The sequence below is a fragment of the Harpegnathos saltator genome, unplaced genomic scaffold, assembly GCF_003227715.2.
Source record: "Harpegnathos saltator strain DR-91 unplaced genomic scaffold, Hsal_v8.6 scaffold58, whole genome shotgun sequence".
Taxonomy (NCBI): domain Eukaryota; kingdom Metazoa; phylum Arthropoda; class Insecta; order Hymenoptera; family Formicidae; genus Harpegnathos; species Harpegnathos saltator.
Window position 1 is genome coordinate 1083387 of NW_020230404.1, and position 17253 is coordinate 1100639.

At 40.0% G+C, this 17253-nt stretch overlaps 1 protein-coding gene across 1 annotated transcript in view; it reads left to right on the forward strand.

Annotated features, from left to right (window-relative positions):
- The window catches only part of Syn1 (Syntrophin-like 1), a 248951-nt gene continuing 231698 nt past the window's right edge, over window positions 1–17253 (forward strand). The window contains exons 1-2 of the mRNA XM_011141660.3: window positions 1–148; window positions 7452–8052. Coding sequence (XP_011139962.1) covers window positions 125–148; window positions 7452–8052 — 625 coding nt within the window. The 5' untranslated portion in view covers window positions 1–124. The remainder of the gene's footprint in view (window positions 149–7451; window positions 8053–17253) is intronic.

The following is a 17253-nucleotide window of genomic DNA, read 5'->3' on the forward strand; positions in this document are numbered from 1 at the left end:
AGAGAGAGAAAAAGGGGTAAGAGAACGACAGAAAGCGAGAAAGAGAAGGACAGTCGGGCGAGACTGCTCCGAGGGAGAAGACGGACCAGGCGACGAGCTAATCCATTGCCTACCGAAAAGTCATATGCCCATACACGCGCGTAAGACGGTAAATACCACCATAGAGCTATATACGTGATTGGATAAATGTTTGGGAAGAAATATCACTGCAGCGAGAATCGCGATTTTTTTGCGATAATTAATAAAATAAGCGATAAAAAGATATATAAATTTTTGAAGGAAGAAGGGAGAGCTTAAAATTTTCACAGAAAAACTTGAAAATACTTGTTCTGCATTGATCTTTGTGCTTTTCGCGCAAAGTCAAATTTATAATTATATTATCTCACATATATAATTAAGTTTGCGCAAATTCCATTAAGTTTGTATAAATCGAAGTTCAACCTTTAATTTTAGTTGGATCTAATCAGATTTAACACAATCAAACTAAATCAAATCTAACGAAACCAACTCTAGGTTATAAAATACATACACTTTAAACGAAAATCCTTTTAAATCCTCCCTTAAATATATATGTATATATATCTTTTTTCATAGCTTGTTTTGATTATTACAGAAAGGCCGCGGTTCTTGATGAGTATTTCTAAACATTTATCAACTTGTATATCGGACTACTGACTTTTAGGATTGCCTTTAGATTTCATACACATACACACACGCACACAATACTAGAACTTTTAATCTTCGATACTTAGAAAACACTTTACGTTTCTTTCATTAATTATCGAGATTCCTCGGATTTTAAATTCTCCTTAGGTGAGGAGACCGGGTTCATTAAGCTAGCAAGTCACGTAGAGGGACAACCGGCGCGACTAGCGTACCTTTCTCGCAAACTATTGAGTGTTAAGTATATAAAAAAATTCAATGAATCGATAAAGCGCGAATTATTATTCAATTATATTCAACAAAAGAATCGAAAGAATAAAGAAATACACAAATTTAAAGAAAACATCGGGAAATGATTAAAAATTTAATTTGCAGAATCGAATTTATGAAATATCTATGTTTCAAAAGTAAAACAATACATTTCTCACGATATAATATATAATTTATTTATTATTGTGTATCGAGATATACTTTTTTTGTAACACTAGTACCAACGCTCTCTAATGGTGCAAATGGAAATTTAGATAATACCTTAATACCGTGTACATACACCAAATAATATTAATGCAAAAATTATTATAAACAGAAAAATAATCACAATTTGTTGCATAACGTTGTTAGTACTGAGATAACAAAGGAGCTTTCCTGCTATTCTATTTTTGGGAGAGAAAGTAAAGTGTGCCATTGTTTTCATTGTCACTGACATATTTCAGTCTTTAATAGTCTCGCAAAGCAATCACTACTATATGCAAAATGCGCTGCATATGTAATCGACTGTCCGGATTTGATTCTATCGTAATAATTGGCGGATAAATTAAGCACGGAATGAAAATTATAATAATACGCCGGAAGCATATTGGACCGAGGAGGAGGAGGAGGGTTAACGGTTCTCGTGTCTGATAGGGAAGAATAGCCAGGGTAGCGTGCGACAGACCTAGCGATGCGTGAAATTGGGTAAAAACGTATCGACGACGGCCAATCCGGCAGCATCATTCGCGAAATACGGTAGCTCCCACGCGAGTTACGCGGGTGACACGCATTGCGAGGACGAGGACGAGGACGTGGTCGAGGGGGTGGTCAGAGGGAGAGAATGACACGCTCGAGGGCGGAAAAGCGCGGAGGGCGGCCAGGGAGGGATCATTCGCGCGGCTATAAATACGCCACCGGGTAGACGGAGATTGTACCGGATGGCGTAATTGAATTAGAGCGCTGACGAGCGCGTAAAACCAGCTGGCATTCGCGGCTCTTCATTCGCCGTCGAAAGTAGCGATGGCGCCGACATACTCGCGGAGGAAAAGGGAAAAACATATGGGCGGGGGAGGAAACGAGACGGCGGGAAGGAGAGGAAGAGGTACGACACGATGAAAAATTCACAGCGATACTTTGAAAGGGACTGTTAAGGAAACGTGGAGAAGTTTCGCAGAATGTTCCCTAAAATCATATTCTTTTGGCTACGGACTCCGGAAAAAGTAAACGTTTTGCTTGTTCAGGATCGCGGCGACGCTTTCTTTTATTTTTAACGGACCTGTGTATCCGCACTGTCGCAACAAGCTGAAGCTTGATACACACTCTATAAATATTTTTCTCAATTACATCGCGGTTTTATTGCAATTTAAAAATTCAATTTCTTACACAAAGCCGACATTAGTCCTTAGAATTGGCCCTTTGATTCGGAATGACCTGTTCTTAAGGAATTTAACGGTAATAGAGAAAAATGTAACGATTCAATATTCAAACATTGTGCGACTGCTATTTTCATCACCATTATTGTTATTTCTGGACATTGTACGACCAAAATGTACGCTGTAAGTAGCACGTGACGAAAGGATGAAATTTGCATAAACGTCTGGAAATATCTTTTTTATGAATCGTAGTACAATGTCGAAACTATATTAGTTGCCATGAAAATGGCATTAGACGTGCCACAAGAGATATAATGACAATATGGAACATTGTTCCAATTTTCCTCGTAGACTTTCTGATGCTTGCCATTGCTAGAGAAGTTGTTATTTATAACAAGTTTGCTGTTCTGTGATCTCATCAAATATACATATGCTCATTACAGAGAAACACGGAGATTTTACTACGACAATTCCTTGTTACGTTTATTTGCTCATTTGCCTCAAAATTTCAGATGTCACATCTAATCGAATATTTTGCTCGGATGTAAATAATTCCTGCTGCGTAAAGTTGTTTGAACATCGTGATTGATGTTGTTTTCATATTGTAGGATCACTTGGCAAGGTAGGGAACTGTTTCCGCAGATGTTTACACAAACTCACCCTCACCTTCTGCACATATGTCATACTTCTTCTAAGTTTTGTTGCTTGTTTTAACGTAGTAGCAGCAGACGTTGACGATAAATCATACAAATATGTGAAAAAGATTCAGGGTTCTTCCGGTACTTTGGAAAAAATAAACGAAATCTACCTTTGTGCGAGCATAGTGGAGTACGCACAACGGCGTGTCAAATCTCTCCTTGTAAAAAACGAAAGGAAGAAAAAAGAGCGCGAGGAACGGGAGAAGAGAAAGAAAAACCCAAACCTTAATGTTTGGATTGAAAATGAAGAATTCTTCGGGATTTTCTTCCCTTGACTACGGGATTAGTATCGTGAATGATAGAATTCTCGTGAACAAACGTTAAAGAGATTGTTGAAGGATAACGGAGAATCTTATTTTTCAGATAATACTGCTTTAATCGAATCGACCAACCGAAAGACTCGCATTTTTGCGCTTGATTTTTATGTTACGGCTTATTTCCGCGGCGTGATGCACGCGCGTAATGCATTTTCCGATTACCCCAGCACACATCCAGACAAAATCCCCCAACCTCTCCACCTTGCTCTCCGTTCTCCCCGTCCTCCTGCTCTTTCCATACGCATGGGTACGCGGCTCGACGCATTCGCGCGTGCACGTGTATCGGCTAAAACGAACAGGCGACGTCTGTTTCCGCATTTTAATACTTCGCGCGGATCAATTTGGTTAAAATGGCGCCGCTCGCTGTGCGATGCTTTTCACATTTTTATTCGCACTGTTGAAAGCCTATTTACGTTGTGTCGCCGAATGTTTTGTCAACAGCTTTTAAGGTGGATTAAATTAGTGCGACTGAATTACTTTTATAAAATAAGTCAAGCTTACTCAGAATGTTTAGGATTCAACATGTAGTAATTAAAATCACATATAGTAGCGTAAAAGATGCACACAAAAGTGTAAAACTGACGTTTCAATTCTCTGGAAACTCACAAACTATTCAGAGTTTTGGCTTCTTTTTCTATAGTTCTAGAATTCTTGATAGGTTAAACAACTAATCCTGCCTATTGAAATAAAAAAAGAAAGGAAATAAGCGCGGCTAAATTAGTCGTACAATCACGCTGCGTCTCAGTTTGTTCTACACACGTTCTATTACCATATCTCGACAAATTTCGCAAGATCTACAGTTTTATATGAATTTTATAAAAAATTCTGTTGTATAAAAGAAAAACGACGATGACAGTGTTAAGCATCTAAAAACTATATTTACACATTTATGATATAATTTTTATGATTACATAACAAGATGTTCATGCGTCATATCCATCATATCCAGATATATTTCACTGAATATTTTTAGTGATCCTGAAGTTAGGAAGTGGGACGGCATTAACGCTAGCTACAGGCAGTGATAAAAAGTTTACGACACTTTTACCTCAATGAATTTTAGAACGCATTCGGTGCACAATAGGGGAAATGTTTTTTAGTAATTCTCAAAAGATATATCTTCCTATTGGATATTGGATGCGTTCTGAAATTTATTGAGGTAAAAGTGTTGCAACCAGTCTTCCATTGACTGTACATGCCACGGCATACACTGAGATTATTGGTTTTTGCGGGAGGCTTGACGTTACTGAATATCTGCCACTATCTTGTGTTATGCTCTCTCCGGGAGAATTGAAATCTACGAATTCAAAGTTCTGTCGAAAAACGTCGATTCTAAATTAAAAGCGGCGCGATGAACCCGATGATAAAATTTTATTCGGTATCAGCTCGATCGGTAACTACGACGCAAAATCTTTGCCGCGAGGTCGAAGCTGGGAATCGATTCGGTTTCGCCTCCTGTGTCCTCGCGTAAAGGGATCATTCGTGGCCGAGGCGAGTTTATCGTGCCGCGGGCATCGCGAAACTGTAACGACTTAAATTTATATCCGCGTGTGAACCACCACAACTCGCTCTCGTCCATTCGCCCGTTCGCTCACTCGCTCGCTCGTTCGCTCGATGTACGCTCAAAGCGTTAATACGATACTTGTTGATTCGCTGTAACACATCGGACATTTCGTTCCGTCCAGGTGTATTTCTACGTACTTATTTGATAATCGAGTAACCGAATACAATCAGGGTCCGATGGATTGCTGGATTGAATTTAGCCTTATTTCCATCAGGATATCTGAGTACTTGTATGTAATCTTAGATGGATATATGATTTTTATACTCATAATTATAGGATACGAGAGAAATTGAACTGACTGTGCTCTCGAATCTACCTGTAGCAGGAAAATCCAATAAAGTTATGCAAACAACCACGATGTTCGGATAATGCATTATCAGCGCGCCCGAAGCGGTCAACCTTAGCATAATGAAATAAGCAAGAAATTTTAAATCTCGTGGAGCAGCGTACAAGCCTCAGTTTCAATTCCGGGTTTCATTACGCTAGAAAAACGCGTACGTATGTTTACTCAGGTACATTCATACCGAAGAGAATACCGTGAGCTGCGATATTAAAATTAAAATGCCCTTCAAGTCGCTACTGCTGATACGCGAATTTATTTACCGTGCTACATCATTCGTATTACATCACTCTGATCAAGTTCCGAAGTACGGAAGTACCATCACACCATAGTGGGTCGCGAAATGTCTTAACCGACTTTGTCCTCACGACACCGAAGCCGCGTAATGACACGCGATGCCTTCTAAAGTTCGTGTCGATGGTAATGAGAGACGATTATTATGACACGCTGTAATTCAATGTGTTATCGTGAATATAAGAACATGGGAACTTGAGGCTGCAGGAATCTCGATACGGAGAGAGAACGTGACCAAACATTCCAACTCTGTATCTTTCCTGTTACTTGATAATTTTCTCGTTAACAGACTTGTTTTCCTCCCAATTTCTTTAACAATTTCTATATTAATACTTTTGTTACTAAACAAACCTGTTTTCTATCGTTTAACAATAGGATTACTCGAACGCATTAAAGTACAAGAATGTGGAGAAGATCCCAAAACTTGACGACTGAAAGGGTCCGAACGTCGACAAAATTGATCATCCATGTCCCTTTAGGGCTGCCTGATTCATAGTCGCAAATTTTCGCTCGCACAAATAAAAGTCTTCGGGCGCAATCTTTGCTCCATAGGAACGATTATCAAATTATTCCGACTCATATCGCAAATTTATGATCCCGCTAGGTGCCAGATGTTAATTGGAAGCAGGCTGCACCCACACCCACTCATGTTGTATCATCCATAAAGGCATCTCGTGTATTTTCATGTGGGCGACGCGAAGCCAGAACTGACGCAGGACTAATTCCCAGAGACAAACACTTTAATTATAACCTTGCCACGTACCTACGTGTCGTCATATCGTCGCATTCATTAAACGTAGTTGCTGTCGTTCGCACGCTTATTCGATTACTTTAACACAGCAGAACTCCATTCAGAAAAATGTAGAGTTCGCGAAAATCACATTTGCCAAACATATCACTGGAATATAAGGTGTCCGTTAGGAAGTAAAACAAATAAGTTATCAGCTTTCGTTAGATGTGGTAATTAATTTTCATTAAGTTAGTCCCGCTGACATCGTTAAAACAATTCGCCCTCGATGCGAAATTTATTATTACTTGTTTGTGCTAACCAGTTGTGCATCGTTATTAAGTTAATAAATTAATTAACTCTGCATATTATTTTACGTTCGACGAGGTTCTGAATTTTGATTCCGTTAGACTTCACGTGCTCTCGATGATTTTCTAGCTTGATGAACCTTCTCTTTCTTTCTTCGATGAACAGTGGTATAACGCTAAATATCTTCCTTAAGCTGGATTCATTAAAACTATCTGAATTAATTAAAAGTGCACGGGACGCGAATTAGTTTAAAGCCATTATCGTAAGCGCGCGCAATTTTCTTCTAATTATTTGCCCTCCGCTGCGCTCATACGCCATTTTACGCGGGCAATGGTAACGCTATTGTTGCGGCGCGAAACTGGATTGATGGAAATAATGGCGTAGGAGGAAAACAAAGAGAGCTCGGCTACGTCACTGTCGACCGCTATCAATTATTTTCAAATTACGAATTTCACCAGGATATGGTACAATTGATTTATTCACGTCGTCGAGTACCGGTGCCATTTATTCCGGGGCATACTATATCGTCCATTTTGCACGCCGCCATTTTTCTCCGGTCTTGCATTGAAAATTGAGCGACGCGCAAGTGAGATAAATCGTATTTTCTAACCTCTCCTTTCTTCCACGAAAATCTATCCAGCGTTGTAAATGGCACGTTTATGTAAAATACTGTTCATCTGCTTCTAACACAAAAGCAAAACCCCTCCAGATTCTTCTAAATTCCGTGAATTTATTTTCATACCTTTTGAATCATTAACATTGCACTAATGTTTAACTTTTCACTGCCACGCTTTAAATGGATTGTTAATAATCAAGTCGTTAAGTGAAATAAATTTAGATGAACCCTACACGAGACAAATACACGGCGAAGGGAAAGAGGGTTATGTGTTCACTCAACTATTGGCATCATGTTGCAGCTTGTGGCTTGCGAAGAAATCGAAATGGTGGAGCTGTGTGGTAGCGGCCAAGCTTCCTCGGCTATGGGGGTGATGGGCATCGGCTCGGTGGTGTCCGCGGCGACGTCATCATCCTCCTCGTCGACCACCACTACCACAGGAGCCTCGTCCTCTGTCTCGGGTCGCGCCGGCGTCCTCGAGACCCAAGTGCGCGGTCAATGGTATCGCGTGTTTGTCTCCCTGGAAGACGATTATCTCAGTATCTCCCTCGACGAGAGCTGCGAGACCAGCAGCATCGCTCTGAATAATGGCAACATCAACAATAACAATGTGGACAGTCTGAACGATCCGGACGTGCCCGACTCCGTGGCCAATCAGAAGCGCATTGTCCGCGTGGTGAAGAGCGACAACAACGGCCTTGGGATTTCGATCAAAGGCGGCAAGGAGAACAAAATGCCGATCCTCATCTCGAAAATTTTCAAGGGCATGGCCGCGGACGCTACCGAGCAGCTCTACGTCGGTGATGCCATCTTGGCGGTGAACGGCGAGGACCTGTGCGAAGCCACGCACGACGAGGCGGTGAAGGCGCTGAAGAGAGCCGGCAAGGTTGTCGAGCTGGAAGGTGAGTACAGCTTTACCGGCTGTTATTTATCTCCCATAAGTGCGAAAGAGTGTGCGTAGAAGCATGTGAAAATATATAAATGGTTGTCTCAGAGAACGTCTAAAAAAAACAACGTTTCCATGACACAGCGTTGTTGTCCTTATACGAGCGACGTATAGTTTGTACTACATGGCGGCTGTGTTACACGCAAGACGCGTATCTCGTATTACACGGCGCCGGTATTACGCGGAAAACATGCGAGATACCAATTTTGCTTGTGACGTACTGTTCCTCGACAAGTTCGTGCCGGAGTTTCAACGAATCCGCTCCTCGGAAGATGGATGTACTAAGCGACACAAAACATTCCTGACATATGCAACATTAAATTCCGCGTCTTTATCCGCACTCTATTCGCGCCGTTTGTCATCTCTCGTGTATCTGTAGTGTCTTTAGGACGTTCGGAAATGATTAGGGGGAGGGGGGAACACAAGGGGAAGGCGTGCACTTGTGCGCGAGTTCTATCCCGGGCTTTTAGCTGGATTGGTGTACCGGGTGTATGCAGCCAGCTAGAAAAAGCAGACTATTTCCTTTTTTTATACTTAGTAGATCACCACCCTATGTGTGCCCTTTACACCGGAAATCAAGAAGTCCGAGACGCCCCGGAAAAGCTATCATTTTAAGGATACACATGGCCAAATACCGAGATATTAAATGGGGTTAATGTGTTTCTGAGATTGCTCCGAGAAAGAAATTACGGAATAACATCACTCAATAGTCTCTGACAGGCTGTTGTGTTGAAGCAAAATTACTTATCGCAAAGATCGCATGTGGTAATTATGATGTGGTAATTAATTCTCATTAAGTTAGTCCCGCTGACATCGTTAAAACAATTCGCCCTCGATGCGAAATTTATTATTACTTGTTTGTGCTAACCAGTTGTGCATCGTTGTTAAGTTAATAAATTAATTAACTCAAACAAAAAAAGCAAAAAAATCCGCAATCCGGAAAGAGCGTTTGGAATTTGAATTCTTCCACGGAGTCTTGAAACTTGAAACATATAGTTATCGGGAAACAGCGATTCTTGAGTCCTTGTACACCTTCAATCGGAGGAGAGTCCTTTTATGTTTCAGACCATGCGAATCGATAGTCTCATGTACCCTAGCTCCGTTTGCACTTTACATCGATCACATAAAAAAGTATACAAGAAACGAACGTAAAGTCTCTATGTCTCTATTGTCGTCGCGTGCACGCGCATATTGTCTGAACGCTTTAAATGGCGCTCATCTTGCGCGCGCGCTTTATTTTGTCACTCTTTCGCTGCATACGTCATTACTTTGCCGCCTTTGTTCGCGACTATCGTTTGTTTCTGCTCGGGTCCGGGATAGGGACACGCGTTTTCCTGCATTTCGCATTTAACATTCCCTCCCCGATGCGACGCGCGTATGGCGCACACTGCGCCATAACGCCTCAGGCCCTTCGACGTGGATGGTGGCTGGCATATTTCGCCACGTGATTGTATGTACGCCTGCTGCATCGTTATTTTCTCGCGTCTCAAAAGCTAGAAAATGCCACGACGGTTGTTACCGGGCTATTCCAATCTGAGGACCTCCTCCCCTCTCTCCACCCTTGCTTTTTCATAGCCCCGTCCGCGAAGCGTCCGTCCCCGTGGAAGGGCGCGACAAAGAAATTCCACCCCGACGAATGGAGATCTCGCCGATGGCGCATACGTCCCGATCGAAAGAACCACTTACCGGGCGTAGCATATAATGAAGCGCTTTCAATCCCGCTGAATCCTGAATCGCTTCTATGAAGAGGCACTTTTCGCTCCGATTTTATCCGGAGTACTTAATGAGAAATACTTCACCCGTCTCGGAGAACTATTTGTGTTGGAGGAGCTTATTGAGGATTTTGTTAAAAACTCGGCATATTATGAGCTGATTAACAAGCAAAGTGTCTAATTTTACTTGTAATGGCTGCCACGACGCTCTATAGAGTGTGGGAAAATTAAATTAGTGCTTTTCAGCAGCGGCACTTCCGTCTCAATAAACGAGAGAGTGGAGAACTACAAAGTTTTGAGCGAAAACACGAAAATTTTGATTCGAAAATTAAAACATTGAGTAAAGAGAATCTTCATAAACTGGAGTCTGCGTATCCATTCAACTTGAACGAAGAGAGAAAACCTAACTAAACTTAATCTGAACTAACTAAATCTCCGACCATATTTAACCTAATTCGTAGATGAAGCTTATAGAAATAATAATCCAATCATAGCATCCAATCTTTCATAGCATGGCAACAATGAGCAACAGAAATAATGTGTGAATAATTCCAAATGACACATTCATCTACGAGGCTACACGAGTTAAGTGGGAGGTCAGGTCATGCGATTACGAGAAATTTTCAGCCAGGCGCGAAAGTCGTGATGACGCCCTCGCGATACGATCTCCGCGAACACGATGCCCAACTTCGCGTGACTTTTCCGCAACAGCTATCTATTCGCCGCTCAGTAATCTCCGTGTCGGATCTAGGATATTCTGCCTGTGAGATATCGCGTGTCCTTGATTATGGATCACCGCGAACGAGTCGTTTAAGCGTGCGCACGTGCATGCACATGTATTGTGTTTACACGAATGGCAATAATCGAGCATGGAAGCGTATTGCGCGCTCCGTGCTGTACGAGATAAAATAATATATCAATGTTTTACATACGGATTATTATAATGCACATTTTTTTTGTAACGTTTATTCCATCACGTCAGCAAATGGCGTGTGCAATCGGATCACAAACGGACATGCGCATCGCAATTTATCATCAGCGAGGTAACGCTTTTATAATTTTGCGCGTAAGATTGTATTAAAAAATAAACGCGCGAATGTTATGTTTTTAACATCGAAGAATTTAGCGCAGAACAGTTACGATATGGTAAATTTTTGAAAATTGTTGAGAAATTTTTGAAAATCCAATGGGAAATCCAAAAAAATTCTCTACGATTTCTAATTGTTTAGAAGTTTAGAAACAGGTGAGACACATAATTGGAATTAAGTTCTTGACATGTGTATATGTGTGTGTAAGAGAGACAAAGGCAACGGAGGGGTGTAAGAAAGGGGAAGGATGAGCAAGTTGCTTGGCATGTCGAGCGAAAGGAATTCCGGTCTGCAAGATTTAAGACGCAATTTCCTTGACGATGTCGCACGTCATTCGTCATGCAGTCTTCTACGGGGAACAATGCTCGCCGAAAATTACGCATTCCAATTACTAAAACACCTGAGAGAACCACGAAGGTTATGTCGCCCGTCCAACGGCCGTTCGAGTCGTTAAACTCTAATTTAACGTAACTCAAGTTACGTTAAATGCTAATAATATAGTTCACGTTGAACAAAATGCAAAAGATATCGTATGATTTCAAGAGAGAGAAAGAGAGAGAGATTTTTTAAAAGAAATTTTTTAATATGTAAAGATGATTGATACGCCGTGAGAATATCATGCGAAGTATCTGGCAAGATGAGTTGTATTCGGATATAAAAGTGACAGGAAGTATTTATTCCGTTCATTTTATAGTCTCTCTTGAGCCTCATTCACCTCTCATGGCTCCCTTCTATAAACTATATATGCAATCTTCCGTTTTACGGGCGCATGGAAAAGAGACATTTCAGCTGTTGAAGCATGGCATGTCTTTCTTTATAAATCAGCTGATGTTTCATAACGGTCAGATAGTTTTTATAAGAAATGATAATTGTTGATATTATTACAGCTTGATTTATTATTGGAAAGATCTTTTTTTATAGAGAGATGTCCTAAATTATTAAAAATTTTTAAATATTGATACTTGAGAATAATAATCATCTGTTGCACGTGGTATACCATATATATATAAGTTTCAATTTATATAAGCATTTCCATATATATATGTGTATTAAATCGTATTTTATAATAATAATCCATTGTCTGGGGCCGGAAATCCTAATGTAGCCGTGATGTTGATTAGCAAAATTCAAATAATTATTCGTTGCTAGAAACTAATTAGCAACGGATGCAAATTAGAGAGTGCTCGTTTTACAGCATGTGCTGATAATTAGTTCTCCTCTTCGTCATTAATTGCACGGCAAACAAATGGTGATTCGTGCAACAATGAGCAGGAGTCGATTGTAGCTGTCGGGAAAGTGATTATAGAACGATTATATAATGACAGTGTATACTCGTGATTGTTCGAAACTTTGATGGCACAAAGTTAACAAGGTTACGAATATGTTGACGTCACAAATGACGGACGTTACACCATTATGATAATTTATCCGGTTGCTTCAAAATTGCTTCCTACAGTTATTACTAAATATCATTCTAAGAACTGTATAGCTTTCGAAATTATATTTAGTAACGTAGCTAACTGAATTCTCATTTATTTGGATAGAGAGAGGGAGAGAGGGGGAGAGAGAGAGAGAGAGAGAGTTTATCTGCGTTTCATATGAGTTTAATCTCAAAATATCTTCCTATGTATATACAGTCTTTCACATATATTTTTTACATACTTACGTTAGTTAAACAAAGTATTGTAGAAAATAATATAGTTCTTAGGATGATATAGGGTCAATAGGGGGAGGGGAGCAGGTCAAATACTTTAAAGAATCTTCGTGGCTTAGAAAAAAAGTAGTTTAATAGAAATTAAAGGAAAAGAGAGGATAAATTCATTTATCTTCGACTCAACAGCAGATTGTGAGCCGTAATTGTTACGAATTGTTAGATGCAGTTTCCATGCGTTATATTGTTTTTGGAGTCTAAAAGACTCAAAGTAACAACAAATGTAAATGATTATGCTCATACGTCAAACAGCTTCCGCTTTTGGGATTTGAACAAATAAATTTCTATCTGATCGAAAAGACCGCATAAGAAATTTACATATACAGTTTTTCTTGAGACTATGTCAATTGTAACGGAATATAACTGGACTTATTAGCGAGTAACGGAGGGAGACTTCGGACTCGGGACTCCGAGCAGCCAACATTCCGCGGATGTCTGTCGTGTTTACACGATCTGTGTCATACTTTATTATTGCTACCGCGACCTATCCGCATTGAGGGAAAGCCCGAAGTAGCTACAACGCAGCGACTTCCGCCGAAGCCGGGTCAAAGGAGGTGTCCTTTGGCGGAGAGCATCCTTTCCCGGCATCTCGCGACTGTCGACGAGAAAATTACAGGCGAGGCACACTCACGCGACGGAAACCGTAGCGAGAGGAAGGAAGGAAGGAAGGAAGGAAGGAAGAGACGAGACGAAGCGAAAGAGGACGAGGGAGCGAGGCGTGCGCGATATCGTCGTTCTTCATGCGGATACGCCGTAAATCATGACGAAGTACCGTAAAGGACGAAATGAAAGGCATGCGAGACACTGCGGGGCGATATATAAAGCTCGCGAGGACGAGAGCGCAGCTCGTGCCTTATATCCGAGTCAGTATAGCGTGTCAGTATAGTAAGTGTTGTGCTCGAGACGCTCTGAAGGTGACTACACAAGCCATGTCGGGAAAGTTCCACTGCCATACTTGTACTCGCGATATTTGTGAACCTAACCTAACCTAATATAACTTAACATAACCTTCATACCTCATAATATCTTCTAATTAAAAGTGTCTTCTGTATATATTATGATATATCTCGTGCTAGTTTCATAAGAACTTTTTTTCTAGTATTTTGAATCAGATTTTGAGTTGAAGTTATTAGGATGTTAAAGTTTAGAAAATCACGGATATAAATCAGTATTTTGTAGAGGAATGTTCTTCTGAAGCTAGTTTGAAATATAATTCACAAAGATTTGTTCAATATTTAATATTCAACATGAAATTGAAAGAGAGTACTTTACACACACGCGCGCCCACATACACACACACACACACACACACACACACATGTACACAAGAGGTTATTTTAAATTATAGAATAGTTGAAAAATAGGCGTTACGCATTGCACGTATAGCAGTGGTTAGACGTTAAAGTTCAATTATGAGATAGTATTTAAGTAAGGTGAACGTGACGACAGTGATCGGTCAGCAGGGGAAGCGTGAATCGTCCGTGTCATATGTAATTACCGTTAGACGCCTGCAATTGTAATACGTAACGACCGACGTTCGGCCGGAAGATATCGCATTTTTGTAATTACCGTTGTAGGCCGCACGATCGCCACATGCAAAATGGCGCAGCTAGTGATGGAGGCGAACCTCGCGTAGGATAATTATTGCATTCAATTTAAAGTTTACGTACTAATAGCCCTATGTGAAATATTGAGTCGGTCCATAAATAGTAGTATTCCATTTTTCACGAGAAATTAAATATCTATTAACGTTCTATGTTCTATGTTCCTGCGAACTGGAAACTTTCCTGGGATATTTGTTTGAATTAATCGTCGTGCAGTTTAACAAATGTAACAAGCCTTATCAAAAAGGAAATTAATCTTTTGCACATAAATGCATCAATATATCTGATATACACACAAACGCTTTTTAAAATGAAGTTTCGTACTTGGTTATATCAGTCAATTGTTCTCATCATTTTATGTTAAAAGTGTTAAGGTAAAATTAATTGAAAAATGAACACTGTGAGAAATATTTTATATTTTATGATAATACGCCAGAATAAAATAATAAACAGGATACTGTCCATCATTATTTTGGAAGTGTTCGTAGAAAACGCAAAAAGAATAGTAAATAATATATGGTAGAAAAAATAGAAAACGAAGATGTAACGTATATAAGGACAGGGTTATTTATAAAAGAAAAAGAATAAAGAGAAGAAAGCAAGATAAAGAAGAAGAAGAAGAAGAAGAATAAGAAGAAGAAGAAGAAGAAGAAGAAGAAGAAGAAGAAGAAGAAGAAGAAGAAGATGCCAGTCGTGTTTACGCGCAACATTCGCAAATATTATTTTTAATATAAAAAAGTATCGACTTTGATATCGATTTTGATATCGACCATGTGACCAACTAGCAATGTTTGCCGATATGTTAAATGCTCCACTGTGCTTGAGCATTTTAGACAGGAAGACTTGTAATAATTTTGAGGTGTATGGAGTGCGATCATTTTGTTCGGTGCCATGCCTGTTGGCTCGAGGGCCATCACTAGACCGCAGTCTGGGCACGAGACTGCGTCACGATACGTGATATATGGCCGGAGATCCTCTATCTCCGCGATGTAATGCAGCGGCCGCGCCTCTTCCAGCCCCCTTCCGGTCGCGCTTTTCCACGAAGGACTATCGTAAAACTTCCGAATCTACCGCACGTAATAACACGATAATAATCGTGCTAATATTTAGCATGGTGATCGCTCCGCCTCTGACATGTGTAGAAACTTGCAAGCGAAGTTGGCAACTATAGAGTCGCACGGAGTTTCTTACAAGTTCAATAATATTCTCTTTCGTTAAGAGACCTGAGAAGAAAGGAGGAACGCCCTAGACGTAAAATGGCGAGAGAAAACTATACTTTTCTTAATTGTCTTTTAATTGCATCTTTATCTTTTGACTAAATGTTAATTAACTTCGTGTTACTATTTATCTTAAATCTATGTATATTAATTGTGTACGTATAGACAACCGGATATTTAATGAGTCTCATTGCTATGATTTATCGAAAAGAACACCCTGAAAATTGTTAATATGAATATCAAAGGATGCTTGGTTTTTATCCTCATGAGTAAACAATTCTTCAAATTTTATAGTAATTTTACACCGATTACCGATACGTATTACGGATCATGTTTTCTTAAAAATTTGTTTAATTTAATCGACCCCCCATCTAAAGTCGGTTCCTCTATTAAAAATCGCTCTTACCCCTTTTAAGGACCTCGTCTAAAATATAATCACTTCAGCCTCTTTCCTTTTTCTGTTATTCTTGTCTGCAAAAGGGCATGTGGTCGTTACGACAAGGTTAAATCAATGAACCCAAATGCTTAATCGGCCCTATAAAGGGATACGATAATTACGCGCGAAATAGTGAGACGTCCGCCGACGATGTTTCGGTTTAATGATCGTGTGATTAATGCTGAGGGTGAATGCAGAGGGAGCACCTAATTAATCAGCATCAGCGATCCGACGTCTCGCAAGCGGGAAGCGCGCCGCAGAATCACAGAGGATTTTCCAGCAACGATCCGCGACTCTATTGTGTCCGGGCGCCGAATTATCCCGAGCGCCTGATAACCGCGCGACACACAATGGCGGCTCCGGTGGAACAAAGAGCGTTCGGCTTCGGTGCGATCGACCGGCCAGTCGACGCCTGGTGTCCAAAAGAAGCGATTCCCAACGTAATGAGCCAACCTATTCACTGCTCTTATCACCTTTTTCTTTATATATATTCTGTATTTTCTATCCTGCATAAGAAAACTTTCATAATGATTATACATATCTAATAAACAACTTCATGCTTATCAAGTGCATATGGAATATTTGTAGAAGTTTAACTAAACCTGATCCAACTCAATTTAACTCCAACTTAATATAACTTAACTTAATTTAATTTAATTTAACTTTAGTCACCTAATTCCAGTTGCCTAACTTGTATATGCACATTGTTGAATTTAGAATTTTATATTATTTCAAAAATTTTGAGCGTGAATTATTTTTCTTTGTTTAACGACAGATATTAATGGCAACTTTGAGATGACTTAGAGATACACGCGGGAAACACGAAGGAAGAGGTAGCAGTAGAATCGGGTATCGATAACGATCGGATAACAGGCAGCCGTTCAGGTTAAGTTAGTTTTATACGAGTATCCGGGAAAAGTGCAAGCTTCTAAAGTCCCGGCGGACGATCATTTCGGATGTTGTGTGTTGCGCTGCACTGCGATATCAATATTCATCAGAGCGCGAAAAGCCGCTTTTAATATTCATATCCCCTGACCGCGTCTCGATGAAAAGTAAAGCGCTTCGCGGTCGGTAGAACGATTAGATGGATGTTTGTGGTCGCTCAAAGGAACAGGGATAGACAGAAGATGACGGTTAGTCCCTTTTATTTTACTATGTACGCAGCTACATTTATATTACATATAAAGCGGACGAGAGAAAAATCCAGAGCAAAATACAGAGAAGTAATAATCTCCTGGGATAAAATGCACATATTGGTCAGTTGCATTAAGATATTATATAATATATATATATATATATATATATATATATATACATATAATTGTAAATATGCCTCGTTAAGGAAAGACGAAATGGATGAGACATATTAATTAATATTAATGTTGTAAA